Source organism: Aethalodelphis obliquidens, unplaced genomic scaffold (assembly GCF_003676395.1).
Source record: "Aethalodelphis obliquidens isolate GAN/ISIS:26980383/991018 unplaced genomic scaffold, ASM367639v1 scaffold1, whole genome shotgun sequence".
NCBI lineage: Eukaryota > Metazoa > Chordata > Mammalia > Artiodactyla > Delphinidae > Aethalodelphis > Aethalodelphis obliquidens.
In genome coordinates, this window is record NW_020837945.1 from 73,009,886 (window position 1) to 73,030,767 (window position 20,882).

Here is a 20,882-nt window from a genome sequence, read left to right on the forward strand (position 1 = left end):
TGGCTACAGCCCCCCCAGTTTCTCTTAAAACTATTCTTGCTAGGGATGCTGGTGACTGTCACCAAACTCAACAAACTTTTTTTAAGTGTTTTTAAAACTTGACCTTTATGGATTTTCAACCTATCCATCTTTTGATACTTTGTTCTTTCTTGACTTTGATGAAATTAATCTGTTGCTTTTCCTCCTACCTTTCCCTTTTCCTTTTTAGTCTCCTTTGTGGGGTCCTCACTGTACACACTGTGACCCCTGCTTTTTATCTAGACTGTAGCACTGATACTTTATTTGCTGCTGACTCCTGTGTGTGTATCTACAGTACACTTCTCTTTTTTGAGCTTTAAATATCTATTTTCACTTGGGTTTGATAGACTTTCCACTTGACTTATTTCACAGACCCATCTAGCTCAGGCCTACCTCACAGGCCCAATGCTGTTAAAACAAGTCTTGGCTGGACAGTATAGTGTCTTTGTGCAAATTAGCATCTTGTAGCAGATATAGCCCTCAGCAAGCAGAGCTCAGGCTGGATTTCATCCCCTGTTTTTCCCTTTGGTAGGACACTATCTGCATAATTGTACTTCGGTACTCAACTAATTTCTAAATTTGTCTCCTCTCTTCTCTCCCTGCTTACTGCGTTAATTCAGGCCCTCTTAGTTTTTGGTCTAATCTCCTTATCTTTATTCTTTCCACTTCCGTATCTTACTTTTTCTTCTTTTAGGTCATCATTCTAAAATGGAACTCTGGTCAACTCACCCATTCGATGTCTTTATTGTTTTCCATTTCCTTTCGTATAAAATGTGAACACCTTAGCTTTGCACACAAGGCTTTTCCTGATCGGGCCCTTGTATACATTTTCACACTGTGCTAAGCTACTTAGTGCCCCTGGTTTGCCCTGCCGTCTAAGCTTCAGGGCCTTAGAATATGCTTTTCCTAGAGAAGTGTCTTCTTATTACCCTTATCTGATTGGCTAATTCCTGTTGGTGTTCAGGGCTTTTCTCAAGTGTTACCTTTTCCAGGAACCCTTCCTTGATCCCCATAGCCCTCATTACGCATTCCTCCTTTGTTTCCTCTTGCATGATTTTGATGAGCATAGCAGTTGTACTTGTGCTAAATAGAATTTATCTGCTTTTTGAATGGTTAGAATTAGAACAGAGATTATGTTTTTCACTTCTGTTCCTCTGGGTCCCAGGGTAACAGTTTTAAATTACACTCCTGAGATCCTTGAGCTGTCTTCTAAAGTTTTCCTGAGCTCTTTATCTTCTTCTTGGTGGCCCCTCTTCCCACCCTTTCATTACCCTTCCTTCATCTAGAGCAGCTCCACTTTTATCTTTTTTAATACTAGATTTTCAGCCAAGTTTTTGTTTACTTAAAGAAAATGTTCTGTATCTGAGTGAACTGAAGAAAGAAACAAGGAAGGGATAGAAAAAAAAAGAGAGAGAAAAGGAATGAAAGGGAAAAAGAGAAAGATGAAAAAAAGAAAGAAGAAAGGAGGGGACAGGAGAAGAGAGAGAGAAGCTCTGTTCTAAGATTTAGCACAATGCCTAGATGGTAGGCATTAGAGAAATATGGTTGATTAAGCAATTCTGCTTTGATAGTCTGATATTAAAATGACCAGCATGACTAACCCACCATACCAGTTTACTTCCCTTTCCTCCACCATACCATAGTTGTGTTTTTAAAAAATCTTTTATCATACTGCTTGCTCTGCCTGAAGTTTCCTTTCCTTCCTTCCAAGGGGTGCTTAATACATTTTTATGGGGTTAATTTATGGGATTGAATTTAACTTGATAAAATGATTGGTTGTTGTTGTTATCAGACAGCCTCTGCATCCTGAAAGGTCAACATTTTTTGGTACAGTTCTCTTATGAATTTACTTTTTAAGCCAAAGGAAAAAAAACAGTTTTCATTTAGTCTATTTTGGGTTTATTGATGAACTATAATTTGTCTTAACTAGGCTAACTCATGTGGTTAATGCTAGCACTTGTTTGATTAAGTAATTTGTAAAATTATTTTCAATGATATGATGTTTTTCTTTTTCAGCTTGTGAAGCTATGTATTGCAATGATTGATACTGGAAAAGCCTTTTGTGTTGCAAATAAACAGTTCATGAATGGGATTCGAGACCTGGCACAGTATTCTAGCAATGATGCTGTAGTTGAGGTTAGTATTATTAAATTTAGTTAAAATGGTAAATGAAACAAGATGTTAAGAGAATTATGCATCCATTTACCTTATTAATAGTAGTAGTGGTCCTTAAAATTAGAAGTGGAAAAGCTATCATCTGTTGGTGCTATCTGATATAATCCTGTTTTCTAGGACAGTTAGAAGGTGATGGTTGATTTGCATTGTGGATATAAGTTTACTATACTTGCTGCTAGGTGAACTGAAGCATCTACAAGGGGACCTGAGCAGTGAGAGTAGGATCATGCTTATTGGTAGCTGTTTATCGGGGCAAGCAGAGAGCATTAACCCAAGACTAGTATCTAACTATACATTTTGGGGGCTGCATAGGAAAGTTCTGGTCAGCTAGCTATGCTGTGTTAGCTTAGACCCCTGGCTATACTATGTGGTATTATGACATTTCTTTTAAGAAGAATAATAACTGGTACAGAAATGGTTGTAATTTGATGATTATGTGATCCATAGATGCCTAAATGGACAGTCTTGATATACTCAATTTTCCTTAGGTTTACATGGGCCATTTCGATTTGCTAGTATAATAGTATTGATAGGGCAGGCTAATTCTTTGACTGTTCTAGGGTTTTATGTTACTACATGTAGACTTGACCTCTCTGCAGAGCATGCCTGAGAGGTAGTGAGATTGTCCTAGTGAGAAATAAATGTTACTGTTTACAGTGTAACTTGATCTTTCTGTCAGAAATGCTGAAGTAACATTTTTGTGGCCTATATTAGTAGCTCTTAAATGACTTGGTTTTCTTTTGATTTCTTTCTCATAGACAAGTTTGACCAAATTTTCTGACAGTCTTCAAGAAATGATAAATTTTCACACAGTAAGTGTTTAGTAAATAGGTGTTATTATGACCATGTTCATGTTTTAGTACTTTTCTTTGGTGGCAGTATTTTATAAAATTACTTAAGTTGGAAAATGAATGACTTTGATTTGTCAACAACTTTTTAGTTGGGTGGATCTAAAATTGTGTGTGTGTGAGGGAGAGACAGAGGGAGAAAGTATAGATGTGTATTATTTCCCATTCTATAATAGTGAACTTTAATTTCAATGAAGTACACACCCATAAAAGTTAATTTTTTTCCTTTAAGTTGTGCCTTTATAAGTTTTTAAGTAATTTCAAGAAGAAAGACGTACAAGTCATCAAGATACAAATATATATATCCCCTTTGAGGACAGATCTTCAAGAATGAGGGATATGTATTACTTTTGGAATGTTGTGAAATTCCTTTATAAGTTTTGTAAACGTTTACTGAAATAATGTGGAATCTTTTAGTTGCGGCGTGTGGGATCTAGTTCCCTGACCAGGGATTGAACCCAGGCCCCCTGCACTGGGAGTGTGGAGTCTTAGCCACTGGACTACCAGGGAAGTCCCTCATTGTGGTTTTGATTTGCATTTCCCTAATGACCAATCTGGTTGAGTATCTTTTCATCTGCTTATTGGCCATTTGTATATTTTCTTCTGCCATTGTTACCATTGTTGTCCACTTAAGTCCTTTGCCCATTTAAAGTTTTTTTTAATTAAATTCTTTATATATTCTGGATATTACATGCTTATCAGATATATGATATATAAATAATTTTTCCCATTCTGTAAGTAGTCTTTTTATTTTCTTGATAATGTCATTTGATGCATAAAAGTTTTAATTTTTTTTTATTGAAGTATAGTTAATTTACAATGTTATGTTTCAAGTATACAGCAAAGTGATTCAGTTATACATATATATATATATTCTTTTTCAGATTCCTTTCCATTATAGGTTATTACAAGATAGTATAGTTTTCTTCACTATACAGTAGGTCCTTATTGTTTACCTATTTTATATATAGTAGAGTGTATTATGTTAATCCCAAACTGCTGTCCTCCCTCTCCCCACCCCCATTATCCCCTTTGGTAACCAGAAGTTTGTGTTCTGTGTCTGTGAGTCTATTTCTGTTTTGTTAATAAGTTCATTTGTATCATTTTTTTAGATTCCACATATAAGTGATATCCTATGATATTTGTCTTTCTCTGTTTTACTTCACTTAATAATCTCTAGGTCCATCCATGTTGCTGCAAATGGCATTATTTCATTCTTTTTAGTGGCTGAGTAGTATTCTGTTGTGTGTGTGTGCATATATATATATACACACACGCACACACACACACACACACACACCCCACATCTTCTTTATTCATTTCTCTGTTAATGGATATTTAGGTTGCTTCCATGTCTTGGCTATTGTAAATAGTGCTGATATGAACATTGGGGTGCATATATCTTTTCAAATCAGAGTTTTCTCCAGAAATATGCCCAGAAGGGGGATTTCTGGATCATATGGCAACTCTATTTTTAGTTTTTTAAGGAAGCTCCATACTGTTCTCGATAATGACTGCACCAATTTATATTCCCACCAATAGGAGGGAATATAGGAGGGTTTCTTTTTCTCCACACCCTCTCCAGCATTTACTATTTGTAGACTTTTTGATGGTGCCCATTCTGACCACAGTGAGGTGATACCTCATTTGTAGTTTTGATTTGTATTTCACAGTAATTAGCAGTGTTGAGCATCTTTTCATGTGCCTCTTGACCATCTGTATGTCTTCTTTGGAGAAATGTCTAGGTCTTCTGCCCATTTTTTTTTACTGGGTTGTTTGTTTTTTTTGATATTGAGCTGTCTGTATAGTTTGGAAATTAATCCCTTGTTGGTCACAATATTTGCAAATATTTTCTCCTATTCAGTAGGTTGTCTTTTCATTTTGCCTCCTTGGGTAGGTTTATTCCTAGGTACTTTATTCTTTTTCGATGTGATGGTAAATGGGATTGTTTTCTTAATTTCTGTTTCTGATATTTGGTTGTTAGTGTATAAAAATGCAACAGATTTCTGTATGTTAATTTTGTATCCTGCAACTTTACTGAATTCATTGATGAGCTCTATTAGTTTTCTGGTAACATCTTCAGGATTTTCTATATAGAGCATCATGTCATCTGCAAACAGTGACAATTTTACTTCTTCTTTTCCAACTTGGATTCCTTTTATTTCTTTTCCTTCTCTAATTGCTGTGGCTAGGACTTCCAAAATTATGTTGAATAAAAGTGGCGAGAGTGGACATCCTTGTCTTTTTGTGATCTTAGAGGAAATGCTTTCAGCTTTTCATCATTGAGTATGATGTTAGCTGTAGGTTTGTCATATATGACCTTTATTATGTTGAGGTAGGTTCCCTCTATGCCCACTTTCTGAAGAGTTTTTATCATAAATGGATGCTGAATTTTATCAAAAGCTTTTTCTGCATCTATTGAAATGATCATATGGTTTTTATTCCTCAATTTGTTAATGTGGTGTATCACACTGATTGATTTGCAGATATTGAAAAGTCCTTGCATCCCTGGAATAAATCCCACTTGTTCATGGTGTATGATCCTTTTAATGTATTGTTGGATTCAGTTTGCTGGTATTTTGTTGAGGATTTTTACATTGTGTTCATCAGTGATATTGGCCTATACTTTTCTTTTTTGATATCTTTGTCTGATTTTGGTATCAGGGTGACTGTGGCCTCATAGAATGAGTTTGGGAGTGTTCCTTCCTCTGCAGTAGTTTGGAATAGTTTCAGAAGGATAGGTGTTAACTCTTCTTTAAATGTTCGGTAGAATTTACCTGTGAAACCATGTTCTGGACTTTTACTTCTTGGGAGTTTTTAAATTACTGATTCAATTTAAGTACTGGTAGTTGGTCTGTTCATATATTCTATTTCCTCCTGGTTCAGTCTTGGGAGAGTGTACCTTTCTAAGAATTTGTCCATTTCTTCTAGGTTGTCCATTTTATTGGTATATAATTGCTCATAGTATTCTCCCTATGATCCTTTGTATTTCTGTGGCGTCGGTTGTAACTTCTCCTTTTTCATTTCTGATTTTATCGATTTGGGCCCTCTCCCTTCTTTTCTTGATGAGTCTGGCTAAAGGTTTATCAGTTTTGTTTATCTTTTCTGAGAACCAGCTTTTAGTTTCACTGATCTTTCTATTGTTTTTTTAGTCTCTATTTCATTTATTTCTGCTGTGATCTTTGTGATTTCTTTTCTTTTACTAAGTTTGGATTTTGTTTGTTCTTCTTTCTCTAGTTGCTTTATACGTAAGATTAGGTTGTTTGTTTGAGATTTTTCTTGTTTCCTGAAGTAGAATTGTATTGCTATAAACTTCCCTCTTAGAACTGCTTTTGCTGCATCCCATAGGTTTTGGATAGTCGGTTCTTTTTTTGCTTTCATTAGTCTCCAGGCGTTTTAAAATTTCCTCTTTGATTCCTTCAGTGATCCATTGGTTGTTTAGTAGCATATTGTTTAGCCTCCATGTGTGTGTGTGTTTTTTTGCAGTTTTTCTTCTTGTAGTTGATTTCTAGCCTCACAGCCTTGTGGTCAGAAAAGATATTTGATATGATTTCAATTTTCTTAAATTTACTGAGGCTTGCTACATGGCCCAGCATGTGATCTGTTTTGGAGAATGTTCCATGTGCCCTTGAAAAGAACGTGTTCTGCAGCTTTTGGATGGAATGCTCTATAAATATCAATTAAGTCTGTCTGGTCTATATGTCATTTAAGTCCTGTATTTCTTCATTGATTTTCTGTCTAGATAATCTGTCCATTGATGTAAGTGGGGTGTTAAAGTCCCCCACTATTATTGTGTTAATGTCAGTTTCTCCTTTTGTGTCTGTTAACATTTGCCTTATGTATTGAGGTGCTCCTATGTTGGGTGCATATATATTTACAATTATATCTTCTTCTTGGATTGATCCTTTGATCATTATGTAGTGTCCTTCTCTGTCTCTTGTAACAGTCTTTATTTTAAACTCTATTTTGTCTGTTATAAGTATTGCTACTCCAGCTTTCTTTTGATTTCCATTTGCGTGGAATACCTTTTTCCATCCCCTTACTTTCAGTCTGTATGTGTCTCCAGATCTGAAGTGAGTCTCCTGTAGGCAGCAAATACACGGGTCTTATTTTTGTATCCATTCGGCTAGTCTCTGTCTTTTGGTAGGAGCATTTAGTCCATTTACATTTAAGGTGATGATGACCAATATATTTGTTTCTATTGCTGTTTTCTTAATTGTTTTGGATTTGTTTTTATAGGTCTTTTTTCTCCTTTCTTCTTTTGTTTTGTCTTATGATTTGATGACTTCTCTTCTAACAACACTGTTATGTTTGTATTCCTTTTTCTTCTTTGTGTGTATATCTATTATAGATTTTTGTTTTGCAGTTACCATGAGGTTTTTGTATAGGAGTCTGTATTTATACATGCTTGTTTTAAGTTGCTGATCTCTTAATTTCAAACACATTTTAAATAACCTGCATTTGTACCCTCCTCCCCTCACGATCACTGTTTTTTTTGTTTTGTTTTTAAAATTTATTTATTTATTCACTTATTTGTTTGTTTGTTTCTTTCTTTCTTTATTGCCATGTTGGGTCTTTGTTTCTGTGCAAGGGCTTTCTCTAGTTGCGGCGAGCGGGCACCACTCTTCATCATGGTGCACGGGCCTCTCACTGTTGCAGCCTCTTGTTGCAGAGTACAAGCTCCAGATGCGCAGGCTCAGTAGTTGTGGCTCATGGGCCTAGTTGCTCCGCGGCATGTGGGATCTTGTCCCAGACCAGGGCTCGAACCCATGTCCCCTGCATTGGCAGGCAGATTCTCAGCCCCTGCGCCACCAGGGAAGCCCCACTGTTTTTGATATTATATTCTGCATCAAATTGTTTTCTATATCCCTTAACTGCTTATTGTGTATACAAATGATTTTACTACTTTTGTCTTTTAACCTTACTACTAGCTTTGTTTGTGGATGATTTCCTACCTTTATTGTATGTTTGCCTTTACCAGTGAACTTTTCCATTTTGTGATTTTCTTGTTTCTAGTTGTGGCCTTTTCTGCCTAGAGAAGTTCCTTTAGCATTTGTTGTAAAGCTGGTTTGGTGGTGCTGAATTCTTTCAGCTTTTGCTTGTCTGTAAAGCTTTTGACCTCTCCATCAAATCTGAATGAGAGCCTTGCTGGGTAGATTATTCTTGGTTTTTCTCTTTCATCACTTTAAGTGTATCTTGCCACTCCCTTCTGGCCTGTAGAGTTTTGCTGAAAAATTAGCTGATAACTTTATGGGAGTCCCCTTGTATGTTATTTGTTGCTTTTCCCTTGTTGCTTTTAATATTCTCTCTTATCTTTAATTTTTGTCATTTTGATTACAGTGTGTTGTGGTGTATTCCTCTATGGGTTAATTCTGTATGGGACTCTCTGCACTTCCTGGACTTGGATGACTATTTCCATCCCCAGATTAGGGAAGTTTTCAGCTATTGTCTCTTCAAATATGTTTTTAGGCCCTTCCTCTCTTCTCCTTTTGGGACCCCTATCAAGTGAATATTAGCACGCTTGATGTTGTCCCAGAGTTCTGCTAAACTGTCCTTATTTCTTTTCATTCTTTTTTCTTTTTTCTGTTCAGGGACAGTGATTTCCACTATTTTGTCTTCCAGCTCAGTGATCCATCCTTCTGCCTCAGTTAGTCTACTATTCATTCCTTCTAGTGTATTTTTCATTTCAGTTATTGTATTCTTTAATTCTGTTTGGCTGTTCTTTATATATTCTAATTCTTTGTTAAAAACTTCTAATTTCTCACTCTGTGCATCCCTTATCCTAAGTTCTTTGATCATCTTTATGGTTGTTATTCTGAACAAGATCTTCCTTGGTTAGATTGCCTATCTTCCTTCACTTTGTTTTTCTGGAGTTTTATCTTGTTCCTTTGTCTGAAACATATTCCTCTGTCACCTAATTTTTTGTAAATTGCTATTTGTATTTTTATGGATGTGGTAGGTTCGTTAAGTTTCTTGACCTTGGAAAAGTGGCCCTCTGTAGGAGACGTCCTATGTGTCCCAGCAGTGCACTCCCCTCTTGTCACAAGGGCTAGGGGCCAGCTGGTCCAGGGTAGTGTCTGGCCTGTGTTTGTGGACTTGGTCCACATGCTGCTGGACTGTAATTTTCTTGCTTCTGTTGTCTGCCCCCTGGTGGGTGAGACTGGTCTAGAGGCTTCTGCAAGCTTCCTGACAGGAGAGGCCGGTGCCTGCCTCCTGGTGGGTGGGGCTGGGTATTCATCTTCTGGTGGGCAGGGCCATTCTAGGGGTGTGTCTAGAGGCTGCTGTGGGCTCAGGAAGTCTTTAGATAGCCTGTCTGCTGATGAATGGGGCTGTGTCCTTGCTCAGTTTTTTGTTTGGCCAGAGGTGTCCCAGCAACTGGAGCCTACAGGCTTTTAGGTGGGGCCAGGTCTCTGTGCCAAAATGTCAGCCTCCAGGAGAGCTCACGCAGATGAATATTCCCTGATACATCTGCCAGCAGTGTTTGTGTCCCCAGGGTGGGCCACAGTCACCCAGGAGCCTCCCTAGGAGACCCTCCAAGACCAGAATTAGGTCTGGCCCAGGCTCCTATCAAATTACTGCTTTTGCCCTTGGTCCTGGTATACCTGAGATTTTGTGTGTGTTCTTTAAGAGTGAAGTCTCTATTTCCCCCAGTCCTGTGGAGCTTCTGCAGTCAAGCCCCACTGACCTTCAAGGCCAAATGCTCTGGGGGCTCTCCTTCCTGGTGCCAGACCTCTAGGCTGGGGGCCTGATGTGGGGCTCAGCATTCTCACTCTTATGCGAGAACATCTGTAATTTAATTCTCTAGTTTGTGGGTGTCCTACCCGGGGGGTATGGGATTTGATTATATCACAGGTGCACCCCTCCTACCAGTCTTGTTGTGGTTCTGTCTGTATGTCTTTAGTTGTAGAGAATCTTTTCTGGTAGGTTTCAGTCTTTTTCAATGATGGTTGTTCTGCAGATTGTTGTGATTTTGGTGTGTTCGTGAGAGGAGGTGATCTTAGGGTTCTTCTACTCTACCATCTTGGCCACTCTCTAAAAGTTTTAATTTTGGGACTTCCCTGGTGGCAGAGTGGTTAAGAATCCACCTGCCAGTGCAGGGGACACAGGTTTGATCCCTGGTCCAGGAAGATCCCACATGCCATGAAGCAACTAAGCCCGTGCGTCACAACTACTGAGCCTGCGCTCTAGAGCCTGCAAACCACAACTGCTGAGCCCATGTGCCACAACTACTGAAGCCTGTGCGCCTAGAGCCCGTGCTCCGCAACAAGAGAAGCCACCGCAATGAGAAGCCCACGCACCGCTATGAAGAGTAGCCCCTGCTCGCCGCAACTAGAGAAAGCCTGCGTGTAGCAACAAAGACCCAACACAGCCAAAAATAAATAAATAAAAATAAATAGAAGTTTTAATTTTGATGAAATCCAATTTATCTTTTTTTCTCTGTTCCTCCTGCTTTTGGGGTCATATCCAAGAATCCACTGCTAAATTCCAGATCATGCAGATTAATCCCTTTGTTTTCTTCTAATATTTTTATGATTTTAGCTCTAATATTTTGCACCAATTTGTTTTTAATGACCTCTTATTAATTTTCTTTTTGCCTTCTATTGAATTTGGATGCTAGTGTAGAGTATATTTGATTTCTTTTTAAATCAGGGACCTTTGGGATTCAAACTTCTTAAAAAGTGTAATATAATGAGAATTAAATTTTTTTAAGTTACTGATTTTAAATTAACAGGTTAAATTTTTTTGTAATATAGTATCCTTTGTAGTAATCCTGTTTCTTATATTTTCTTTAAATCAGTAAGTCTTATATTATTGCTTTATATAAGAATATTTTGCTTTTTGTTATAGTTTTATATGTGAAAAGTTATGAGTAAGATAAACTTCTGGTAAATAAATAGTTTAAATGTATGTTGAAATCTGTCCTGTCAAGAAAACTTAAGTTCAGAGTATTTTATAAATCATTCTCTTAGAGTAAATTGAGTCTTTAAAAATGAGGTTTGTTTGAAGCAAGGTATATAAGTATAGTTTGCTTCAAGAGGATAGCGGTTGGTCTTTTTAGTGCTAGTGCTATTAATGTGCAGCTGGTTTCCTGAACTAATTCCAATAATGTGGTTTTTTTTTTTCCTTTTCTAAAATTGAAAGCAATAGATATTTCTTAATTTTAACATTGTAAAAAGAGCATAGAATTTAGATAGAAACAACTTTGAGTTTAGGCTTCACTGTTATTAGCTGTATAATTTTGGTCAGTTTATTTAATCACTTTCATTTTTCATTTTACTGTTCTATAAAAGGGGAATAGTAGAATTTGCGATACCAACGTGTAAGGGTGTTGTGATGAGGAACAAAATATGTGCAGCTAGATCCTGGGGAGTGATACTTCTTCCTTTACTATATTGGTTGATATCCGTATTTCTTATAGAAGGGTTTTAATATAGTGAATTGGTTACAGAGTGTTGGAAGGGTTGTAGGAATGCAAAAAGCCACAGTGAAAAAATAAAAAAAGCCTAGAGATTAGTCAAAGTAGGAAGGAGCTACTGTCCTTAGGGGTTGCAGGAGCAAGGGTGGAAGTGGTGGTGCTAGAGCCCCTAAGTACTGCACTCTTGAGAACACTGCCATTGTTGCCGAGCCAGGAAGTCAGGGGTTGCCTGCTTGCTGTGGCTGCAAGAGCCTCGGAGCCTGCAGTCCCATTGACACCCTCAGATTGGTCACTGACGCTGCCGAAATTTGGAGTAGCTCAGTTGCTCACTAATGGCTGTGTCAGAACAGAAGCAGAAAAAGAAAGTGGCTTCTCCTTATCTCCTGCCTCTTAATCTAACATCAGATCCTATTTGCAGAACCTAACCTCTTGGCTTGCAGGGGGGTTGGGAAATATGCTTTGCAGATTTCTAGCTCCTGGCAACATAGAGGAGGAGATTATGGAAGGGTGATGTAGTGGTGAAAGCCAGTAAACAACTGGCACACCAACCATAAAGGCTATAATTTTGAAAACAGTTTTAGTAAGCAAATTATTGTGCAGTCTTAGCAATTTTCATCCTTGAAACCTCTTTCTGTGACTTTTCTTTTTCCCCCCATACTCCATATCCCACACATTAACAAAATATACCCCAGATCCTATAATAAATAGTTGCTCTGTCACCTCCAAGTCTAAACTACTACCATCTTTTGTTTAGGATTATATAACTTGTATCTCTGCTTCTTTACTTGCCCTTCTAAATATAGTGAGTTATGTATACAGCAGCCAGAATGAACTTTTAAAAATATAAATTAATTCACAGTACTCTCCTGTTCTAGTTCCCTGTTACACTCAGAATAAAATCCTAACCAAGCCCTATATGAAGAGGCTCCTGCTGATAACTTTCTGATCTCATCTCTCTTCTCTGTCCAGTTGTAGCCTCTTGGGCTCTTTGTTCTTCTTTGAACATGCCAAAGTAATTCTCATGTTACAGCCTTTGTACTTGCAGTCTGTTTGGTGTGGCATGTTCCTCCTCCACGTTTATGTGCGACTGTTTCCTTACCATATTGCTTTTCTTTCTATAGGTCTCCCTCACTTTAATAGATCACTGCCTCTACGAGAAGCCTTCCTTGACCACCATATGGTTACTGTCTATCAATTTACCCTGCCTTTTGTGTGCGCACACACATACCGTGTATATTCTTAAATATGTGTACTCATTTTATTGTACATAAAACTCTCTAAGTTTTATGACTGTAGGCACTTTGTTGTATTCATCTCTGCTACTACCACCTAGAAGAGTCCTTGGCAGGAAGGAGTTACTCATGGCAGGATTGAGGACACTGAGATTATGACAACGCTTGTAATGTTTTTTTAGTCATTAAATGAATAAAGATGTGTTAAATCAGTGAAAATTCAGTGAACAAATAGAAGTATTTAATATTCTTTAGAAATGCTTAATATGCTTTAGAAAGATAATTTGCAAACTAAGAGGAGATCACTATTTGTCTGCCTGTCTGCCTAGAGGTCTAAATGCTATAGGTTGGTGATCTTGTGTGTGTTTACATGTATACTTATATATATGTATATAGGAGAGCTCTGATACTACACCCAGATGTCTAGTGCCTTTCTAATTTTATTCCCATATTCCTTTTTACAGCATCTCAGAAATTTTTCTACTAATAACTATAGGTATGAAATTGTGAGACCGTAGTTTACTTTCTTTTAATTTTCTTGCCTTTTATATAGTTGCTATGCTCTGTGCTTTACCTGGCCTTTTTGTTTCTTGTTAACAAATACTTTTCCCTTAGTTTTTTCAGTAGGAGTGACCTCTTTGTACTTAAATCACAATCTTTATTTTTTATTATTATTATTTTTTTTTTTTGCTGTACACGGGCCTCTCACTGTTGCGGCCTCTCCCGTTGTGGAGCACAGGCTCCGGACGCGCAGGCTCAGCGGCCGTGGCTCACGGGCCCAGCCGCTCCGCGGCATGTGGGATCTTCCCAGACCGGGGTACGAACCTGTGTCCCCTGCATCGGCAGGCGGACTCTCAACCACTGCGCCACCAGGGAAGGCCGAATCACAATCTTTATATTTGTGGCAAAGGTTCTTCCCGCATCGTAACGCTGTATACTTCAACTAGATTAAAGATAGGGATGACACATATCTTGTTTACTGTTATATCCTTAGTACTTGCATAATTCTTACCTTGGGGAAGTCATTTAATTTTTCTAAGCTTTGCATTCCACGTCTGTAAAATGAAGGAGCTTTTACTAGATGACTTTTAATTATAAAGTATTAATTATTATAAGATTTAAATATGATCTCAGAGTCACTTGTTAAAAATGTGGGAAAGCCTAGTTGTATAAAATGCTTTATTTTAGTAGCATTCTGTTCAGTGAAATTTTAATTACATAGCATTATAGGATAAAGGAGACTTTATAGGATAAGACAAACTGCTTTCTAAAAGGTAATAAACACTGGAATCTGCTTTATATTCTATAGCAAAGCTCATAACACTTAAGTCTTGGTGTATCACTTTGTATCAGGATAAAAGGCTAGGTGTTACAGAGATGATATTTATGAATAACTTTGTGGGCTTAAATAAATGTGTGAAATAATGTAACCATTTGGGTTTTTAGCCAAGTAAGATTAAACATAGATTGGGTTTAGATTATCCAGTCATTTAAAAAATAAATTATTTGGATTCTTTTGTGATTTATTTTCTCTGTAAAAATGGATAGTACTGTTCCTTATTCCTTATAGAATGAGAACTTCCTAGGGTTGCTCTTTAACTCATATGTTTTTTATAAGGTGCCAACTCATAACTTTTCCAGAGCAGGTCATATATGCTACATTCTACTATGTACTACAGTTGATTTGACTACTTTGTTTTCCTGGAACTTAGAGCTCTGTTTCTGTAACGTCGCTGATGACTCTTTTGGATTCTAATTTGCTGTTAGTATGAGGAAATTGGAATATTATTTTGATTATTTGCTGAATGAAGTTTTGAAGTTGAATTGCTGCATAAAATTCTGTGAAAATATATGACCCTTTTTGTTTTGTTTTTTTGTGAGTTTGGTTTTCCATATTACAGCTGTCTACTCATTCGCTCAACAAATGGTTTTAGGTAGTGAGAATATAGTAGTTCAGTGCTTCCCAACGGTTCTCATCTCATGGCACAGGTAGAAAATGATGGTTGTATTTGTATGAGACACTGGAGAAAACTTCTAGGGGACATAAGGTGTCATGTCCTGTCTGGGTGTTGGTGAAAAATGTTTAGATTTCCTTTTTATGGAATTACATTAAATAATAATAAATATTTAATAAATAATTTATTTTTATAGAATTATGTTAAAATAAAACCTAAAGTGTTAGGAAAGATATTACATATTGAATGTGTATAACACTTCCATATATTTAAAATATATATACATATATATTTTAACATCTTTATTGGAGTATAATTGCTTTACAATGGTGTGTTAGTTTCTGCTTTATAACAAAGTGAATCAGTTATACATATACATATGTTCCCATATCTCTTCCCTCTTCCGTCTCCCTCCGTCCCACCCTCCCTATCCCACTCCTCTAGGTGGTCACGAAGCACCAAGCTGATCTCCCTGTGCTATGCGGCTGCTTCCCCCTAGCTATCTGTTTTACGTTTGGTAGTGTATATATGTCCATGCCACTCTCTCACTTTGTCACAGCTTACGCTTCCCCCTCCCCATATCCTCAAGTCCATTCTCTAGTAGGTCTGTGTCTTTATTCCCGTCTTAACCCTAGGTTCTTCATGACCTTTTTTTTTTTTTTCTCTTAGATTCCATATATATGTGTTAGCATACGGTATTTGTTTTTCTCTTTCTGACTTACTTCACTCTGTATGACAGACTCTAGGTCCATCCACCTCACTACAAATAACTCAGTTTCGTTTCTTTTTATGGCTGAGTAATATTCCATTGTGTATATGTGCCACATCTTCTTTATCCATTCATCCAATGATGGACACTTAGGTTGCTTCCATCTCCTGGCTGTTGTAAATAGAGCTGCAATGAACATTTTGGTACATGACTCTTTTTGAATTATGGTTTTTCTCAGGGTATATGCCCAGTAGTGGGATTGCTGGGTCGTATGGTAGTTCTATTTGTAGTTTTTTTTAAAGAACCTCCATACTGTTCTCCCTAGTGGCTGTATCAATTTACATTCCCACCAGCAGTGCAAGAGTGTTCCCATTTCTCCACACCCTCTCTAGCATTTATTGTTTCTAGATTTTTTGATGATGGCCATTCTGACCAGTGTGAGATGATATCTCATTGTAGTTTTGATTTGCATTTCTCTAATGATTAATGATGTTGAGCATTCTTTTATGTGTTTGTTGGCAATCTGTATATCTTCTTTGGAGAAATGTCTATTTAGGTCTTCAGCCCATTTTTGGATTGGGTTGCTTGTTTTTTTGTTGTTGAGCTGCATGAGCTGCTTGTAAATTTTGGAGATTAATCCTTTGTCTGTTGCTTCATTTGCAAATATTTTATCCCATTCTGAGGGTTGTCTTTTGGTCTTGTTTATGGTTTCCCTTGCTGTGCAAAAGCTTTTAATAAGTTTCATTAGGTCCCATTTGTTTATTTTTGTTTTTATCCCCATTTCTCTAGGAGGTGGGTCAAAAACGATCTTGCTGTGATTTATGTCACAGAGTGTTCTGCCTATGTTTTTCTCTAAGAGTTTGATAGTTTCTGGCCTTACATTTAGGTCTTTAATCCATTTTGAGCTTATTTTTGTTTATGGTGTTAGGGAGTGTTCTAATCTCATACTTTTACATGTACGTGTCCAGTTTTCCCAGCACCGCTTTTTGAAGAGGCTGTCTTTTCTCCACTGTATATTCTTGCCTCCTTTATCAAAGATAAGGTGACCATATGTGAGCGGGTTTATCTCTGGGCTTTCTCTCCTGTTCCATTGATCTATCTTTCTCTTTTTGTGCCAGTACCATACTGTCTTGATTACTGTAGCTTTGTAGTATAGTCTGAAGTCAGGGAGCCTGATTCCTCCAGCTCCATTTTTCGTTCTCAAGATTGCTTTGGCTATTCGGGTTTTTTTGTGTTTCCATAAAAATTGTGAAATTTTTTGTTCTAGTTCTGTGAAAAATGCCAGTGGTAGTTTGATAGGGATTGCATTGAATCTGTAGATTGCTTTGGGTAGTAGCGTCATTTTCACAATGTTGATTCTTCCAATCGAACAACATGGTATATCTCTCCATCTATTTGTATCATCTTTAATTTCTGTCATCAGTGTCTTATAATTTTCTATATACAGGTCTTTTGTCTCCTTAGGTAGGCTTATTCCTAGATATTTTATTCTTTTTGTTGCAATGGTAAATGGGAGTGTTTTCTTAATTTCACTTTCAGATTTTTCATCATTAGTGTATAGGAATACCAGAGATTTCTGTGCATTAATTTTGTATCCTGCTACTTTACCAAATTCATTGATTAGCTCTAGTAGTTTTCTGGTAGCATGTTTGGGATTCACTGTGTATAGTATCGTGTCATTTGAAAAGTGACACTTTTACTTTTTCTTTTCCAATTTGTATTCCTTCTATTTCTTTTTCTTCTCTCTGTGTGTATAACACTTCCATATATTTAAAAAATATTTTAATGAGAAACTTGAACTGGCTTCCCTGAACATAACTTAAAAAAAAAACAATCTTATGCATGAAATGATTTCAAGCAATTCCTGATCAAGATTTAAAAATTGATGATCTTTTCAAATTCTTGGCCATTGTCATTGATGAGAACTTTGTCTGCATAGGTAGACATATTAGTGAAAGGCAGATGAGCACTTATTGCCCTTTCTTCCTGATTGACAGGAACTCTTTTATCACTTGTAATTAGAATTTAAATAATTACATATCTTTAAATTATACCTTAAAGGAGCAATCATTCATTAAGTGGGGCTGCTCTTCCTTTTCTTTCATTGACACATGTAATGCTTAAATTTTCTGTGATAAATTGAATGGATTTTGAATAAAATAATGATGAAGCTTTTCTGTAGGTATATGTAGAAGTTGCTCTACTTACTAAACCCCATTTACCCACTTTTTTTTTTTTTGCGGTACACGGGCCTCTCACTATTGTGGCCTCTCCCGTTGTGGAGCACAGGCTCCGGACGCACAAGCTCAGCGGCCATGGCTCACGAGCCCAGCCACTCCGCGGCATGTGGGATCCTCCCAGACCGGGGCACGAACCCGCATCCCCTGCATCGGCAGGCGGACTCTCAACCATTGCGCCACCAGGGAAGCCCCCCATTTACTCACTTTTAATAATTCTATTTTTGGATTCAGATTATAGCACTGACTCCCTAGTGACTCATTCTTAGCCTCTTGTTTCCAACACTTTGAATCCATAAAGATTGTTGGTACATGTTAATTGTCAAAAATATCAAGGATTGTTTGAAATAAGATCATCAGATTTAGAACACCAGTTAACTAAGCCACCTTTTAAAGTCAATAACTAGCACTAAACACATCTGCAAGTTGAAAGTTGTTCCTCCTTAAACTTTTTGAATTCTACTTTTAAATCATAAACTTAGGCAAAACTCTTCCTTTGGACAGCTAGTACACTGTTGTATGAAAACAGTAGAAAGTGATATTCCTTTTTTAAAATTTTTTTGGCCACGCTGCACAGCATGCAGGATTTTAGTTCCCTGAACAGGGATAGAACCCGTGCCCCCTGCATTGGAAGCCTGGAGTCTTAACCACTGGACAGCCAGGGAAGTCCCCAGAGCATGATGTACTTGTCTCACTTCTATACAAAAAGCTGAAAAAAATTGAAATATTTTGAATATTTGTTTAGATTCATGTATCATTTTCATAAAATTTAATTTGGAATTTATATCTACATGTAACCTTTTACATATAAGAGATCCTTTGTGAAATAATGTACTACTAGATCTTCACAGCTTTCTAAATGAATTCTTAACGTAAATTTACGTCTTGCTGTCTTTGTAGCTGTTCTATCAGTATGCAAAGTTACAGTGTTTCCAAATTTATCCTCTTTGTTTGTTTTAAAGTTTTCTTTTGGCATTTGAGTATTTCATCCCTAGGAATTTGTTTTGGTGCTTAGTAAAACAATCAGTGTTCTTCCAAGATAATCTTCTATTCAGAAATTTTAAGTATTGCTGTTAGTTTGAGTACAGTTATTAACATGTAGAATCATTGGGCAGCAATGAAAACTTTTTGATGCAGTTGTCTTCTGGGTTAGTAATTATTGCTGTGTTTATTTGGCATGCCATCAAACGCATCTGTTAATTCTGTTATTTGAATGCGGCACATTTTCTATTTCCTTTGCTTCTTTGGAAATTACAAAGTTCTGAAATTTTCCTTGTAGGCTGGTATATTATACAGTTTTGCAATTGTATGAGGCATTCTGGCTCTAGCCGTTAATTGCGTAGTAACCTTTTAAGCAGTTTAGTAATCTGATATAGTTATAACTAATGTGATAAAAGAACTTTGTTTCTTATTTTGTGTTTGTAGAAGTTTAAAGTGCAAATCTTTTTCTGTATTAAATGGATATTTTGTGTTGAAGTCCTGTATGATTTGCTTCTGTAATTGCTTTATTTAATAACTCTTTCATGTAAAAATACATTTTGGTTAAAGAAGAGAATTTTGGAAATGTTGTGTTTGCCTTATGAATGTAATGGCTTTCCAGCACTGTTTGATGAAAAAGTTGTCCATTATGGTGGAAAACGACAACCAGTAAAAAATCAGATCTATTTAAATATGAGATAAAATAGGATATGTTTTAAGGTTCAAAAGTTGATTATGTGTATAATTTTCTGCATTCTTAAAATGTTTTAAAGTAAATTATATTGCAAGATTATAAAATTAGGCATTTAGTAAAGATAGGAAATATTAATTCATTTTAGTTTATTCAACAAATGTTACGCTTATTTATGATCAAAAAATCAAAATTTCAAAATGTTTTGAATCTGCAATCCCATTTAAAATGATATAATTATGTGCATTTAATTCCATCTTCAGAAATAAATGTTTTTTAATAATTTAAAATAAAACATAATTAAATTTCATTAAGAGTCAGACTTTGGCTAATTAACATTAAAAGCCAATAATAAATAAATACCAAGAAGTAAGAGCCAAAAAATAACAAAATCAATTGCATTCTAATAGGAATACCTTATAACTAATGATGATGATGCTAAGGAAACAATCATACATACCTTGTTAATAGGAAAAATGTGAAAAATGACAATAGGAGCAAGAATTGTGAAAAATAAGCAAAAGAAAGATGCAATATTTGACAGGGCGTACAAAACAAAGAAGTGATGACAAACAAATTGTGACTAAAATAGCTTTGGATGATTCAAATAGTAATGCCATGTAACTTTTCCCCTGAAATGTCACTATTTTAGTGTGCCATGACCTAAGCATTGAGAACGTTTATAGTAGTAAATTGGTTCCCATTCCCAGAGGTTGGATTTATGTCATCTGGAGTGTGGCATTAGAATTTTTAAAATCTCCCCAGGTGATTCTGACATGCAGTAAAATTTGAGGACCATTACTTTCGATCGATGGTTCTCAAATTGTGGTCCCTGGACCAGCAGCATCAGTATCACCTAGGGACTTGTTAGAATAGCAACTTCTTAGAGCCCATCCAGATCTACTAAATCAGAAACTCTGAGGCTGGAAGCCAGCAATATGTGTTTGAACAAGGCTTGCAGGGGATTCTGTTGTATTCTAAAGTTTGTGAACCACTGTTCTAGAGCAGGGGTTGGCAAACTATGGCTTACAGGCCAAATCTAGCCCATCGCCCCCTCCCCTTTTTTTCATATAAATTTTTATTGGAACACAGCTATGCTCATTTGCTTCTGTATTGTCTATGGTTACTTTCACACGATGGCAGAGATGAGTAGCTGTGGCAGAGACAACGTGGCCCACAAGCCTAAAATACCATCTAGCTCTTTACAGAAAAAATGTGCTGACTTCTGCTCTCAAGACTGTTTTTGCCCACTTCCAAGGACTGTATCTGTCATGACATCCACTGAAGGGAGGCCCCTTTTTGCTCTTAGTGAAGGTAATTTAGTGATTTAGATGCCTTGATGAATTCTTCTCAGTGGAGTGCTAGTGGGCTGCAACCCAGACTAGTTAAAATTAGTCTCTGGGAGTAAGAACCAGCAATCAAAGCTCCACAGGTCATCCCATTGTGCAGCCCAGTTTGAGAAACAATGCATTGCTTCTTCCCCCAAACAAGCACTTGGAAATCATGGTAAATGCAGATTTTGATTCTGTAAGTCTGGGGTGGTTCTGGAGATTCTTCATCTCTAACAAGCACGCAAGTGATGTGGATAATGCTGGTTCACATCTGGGGAACCTTAAAAATTCT

The 20,882-nt window shown here is 36.8% G+C and overlaps 1 protein-coding gene across 4 annotated transcripts in view; it reads left to right on the forward strand.

The window, feature by feature from the left end:
* Positions 1 to 20,882, forward strand: part of ACAP2 (ArfGAP with coiled-coil, ankyrin repeat and PH domains 2) — a 162,717-nt gene that overhangs the window by 70,308 nt on the left and 71,527 nt on the right. For 2 of the 4 annotated variants that reach the window (XM_027108302.1, XM_027108315.1), the window contains exons 3-4: positions 2,035 to 2,154; positions 2,952 to 3,005. The exons of 1 other annotated variant lie outside the window; for it this stretch is intronic. In XM_027108302.1, coding sequence (XP_026964103.1) covers positions 2,035 to 2,154; positions 2,952 to 3,005 — 174 coding nt within the window. The remainder of the gene's footprint in view (positions 1 to 2,034; positions 2,155 to 2,951; positions 3,006 to 20,882) is intronic. One more of the 4 variants, XM_027108310.1, reaches the window with a different exon arrangement.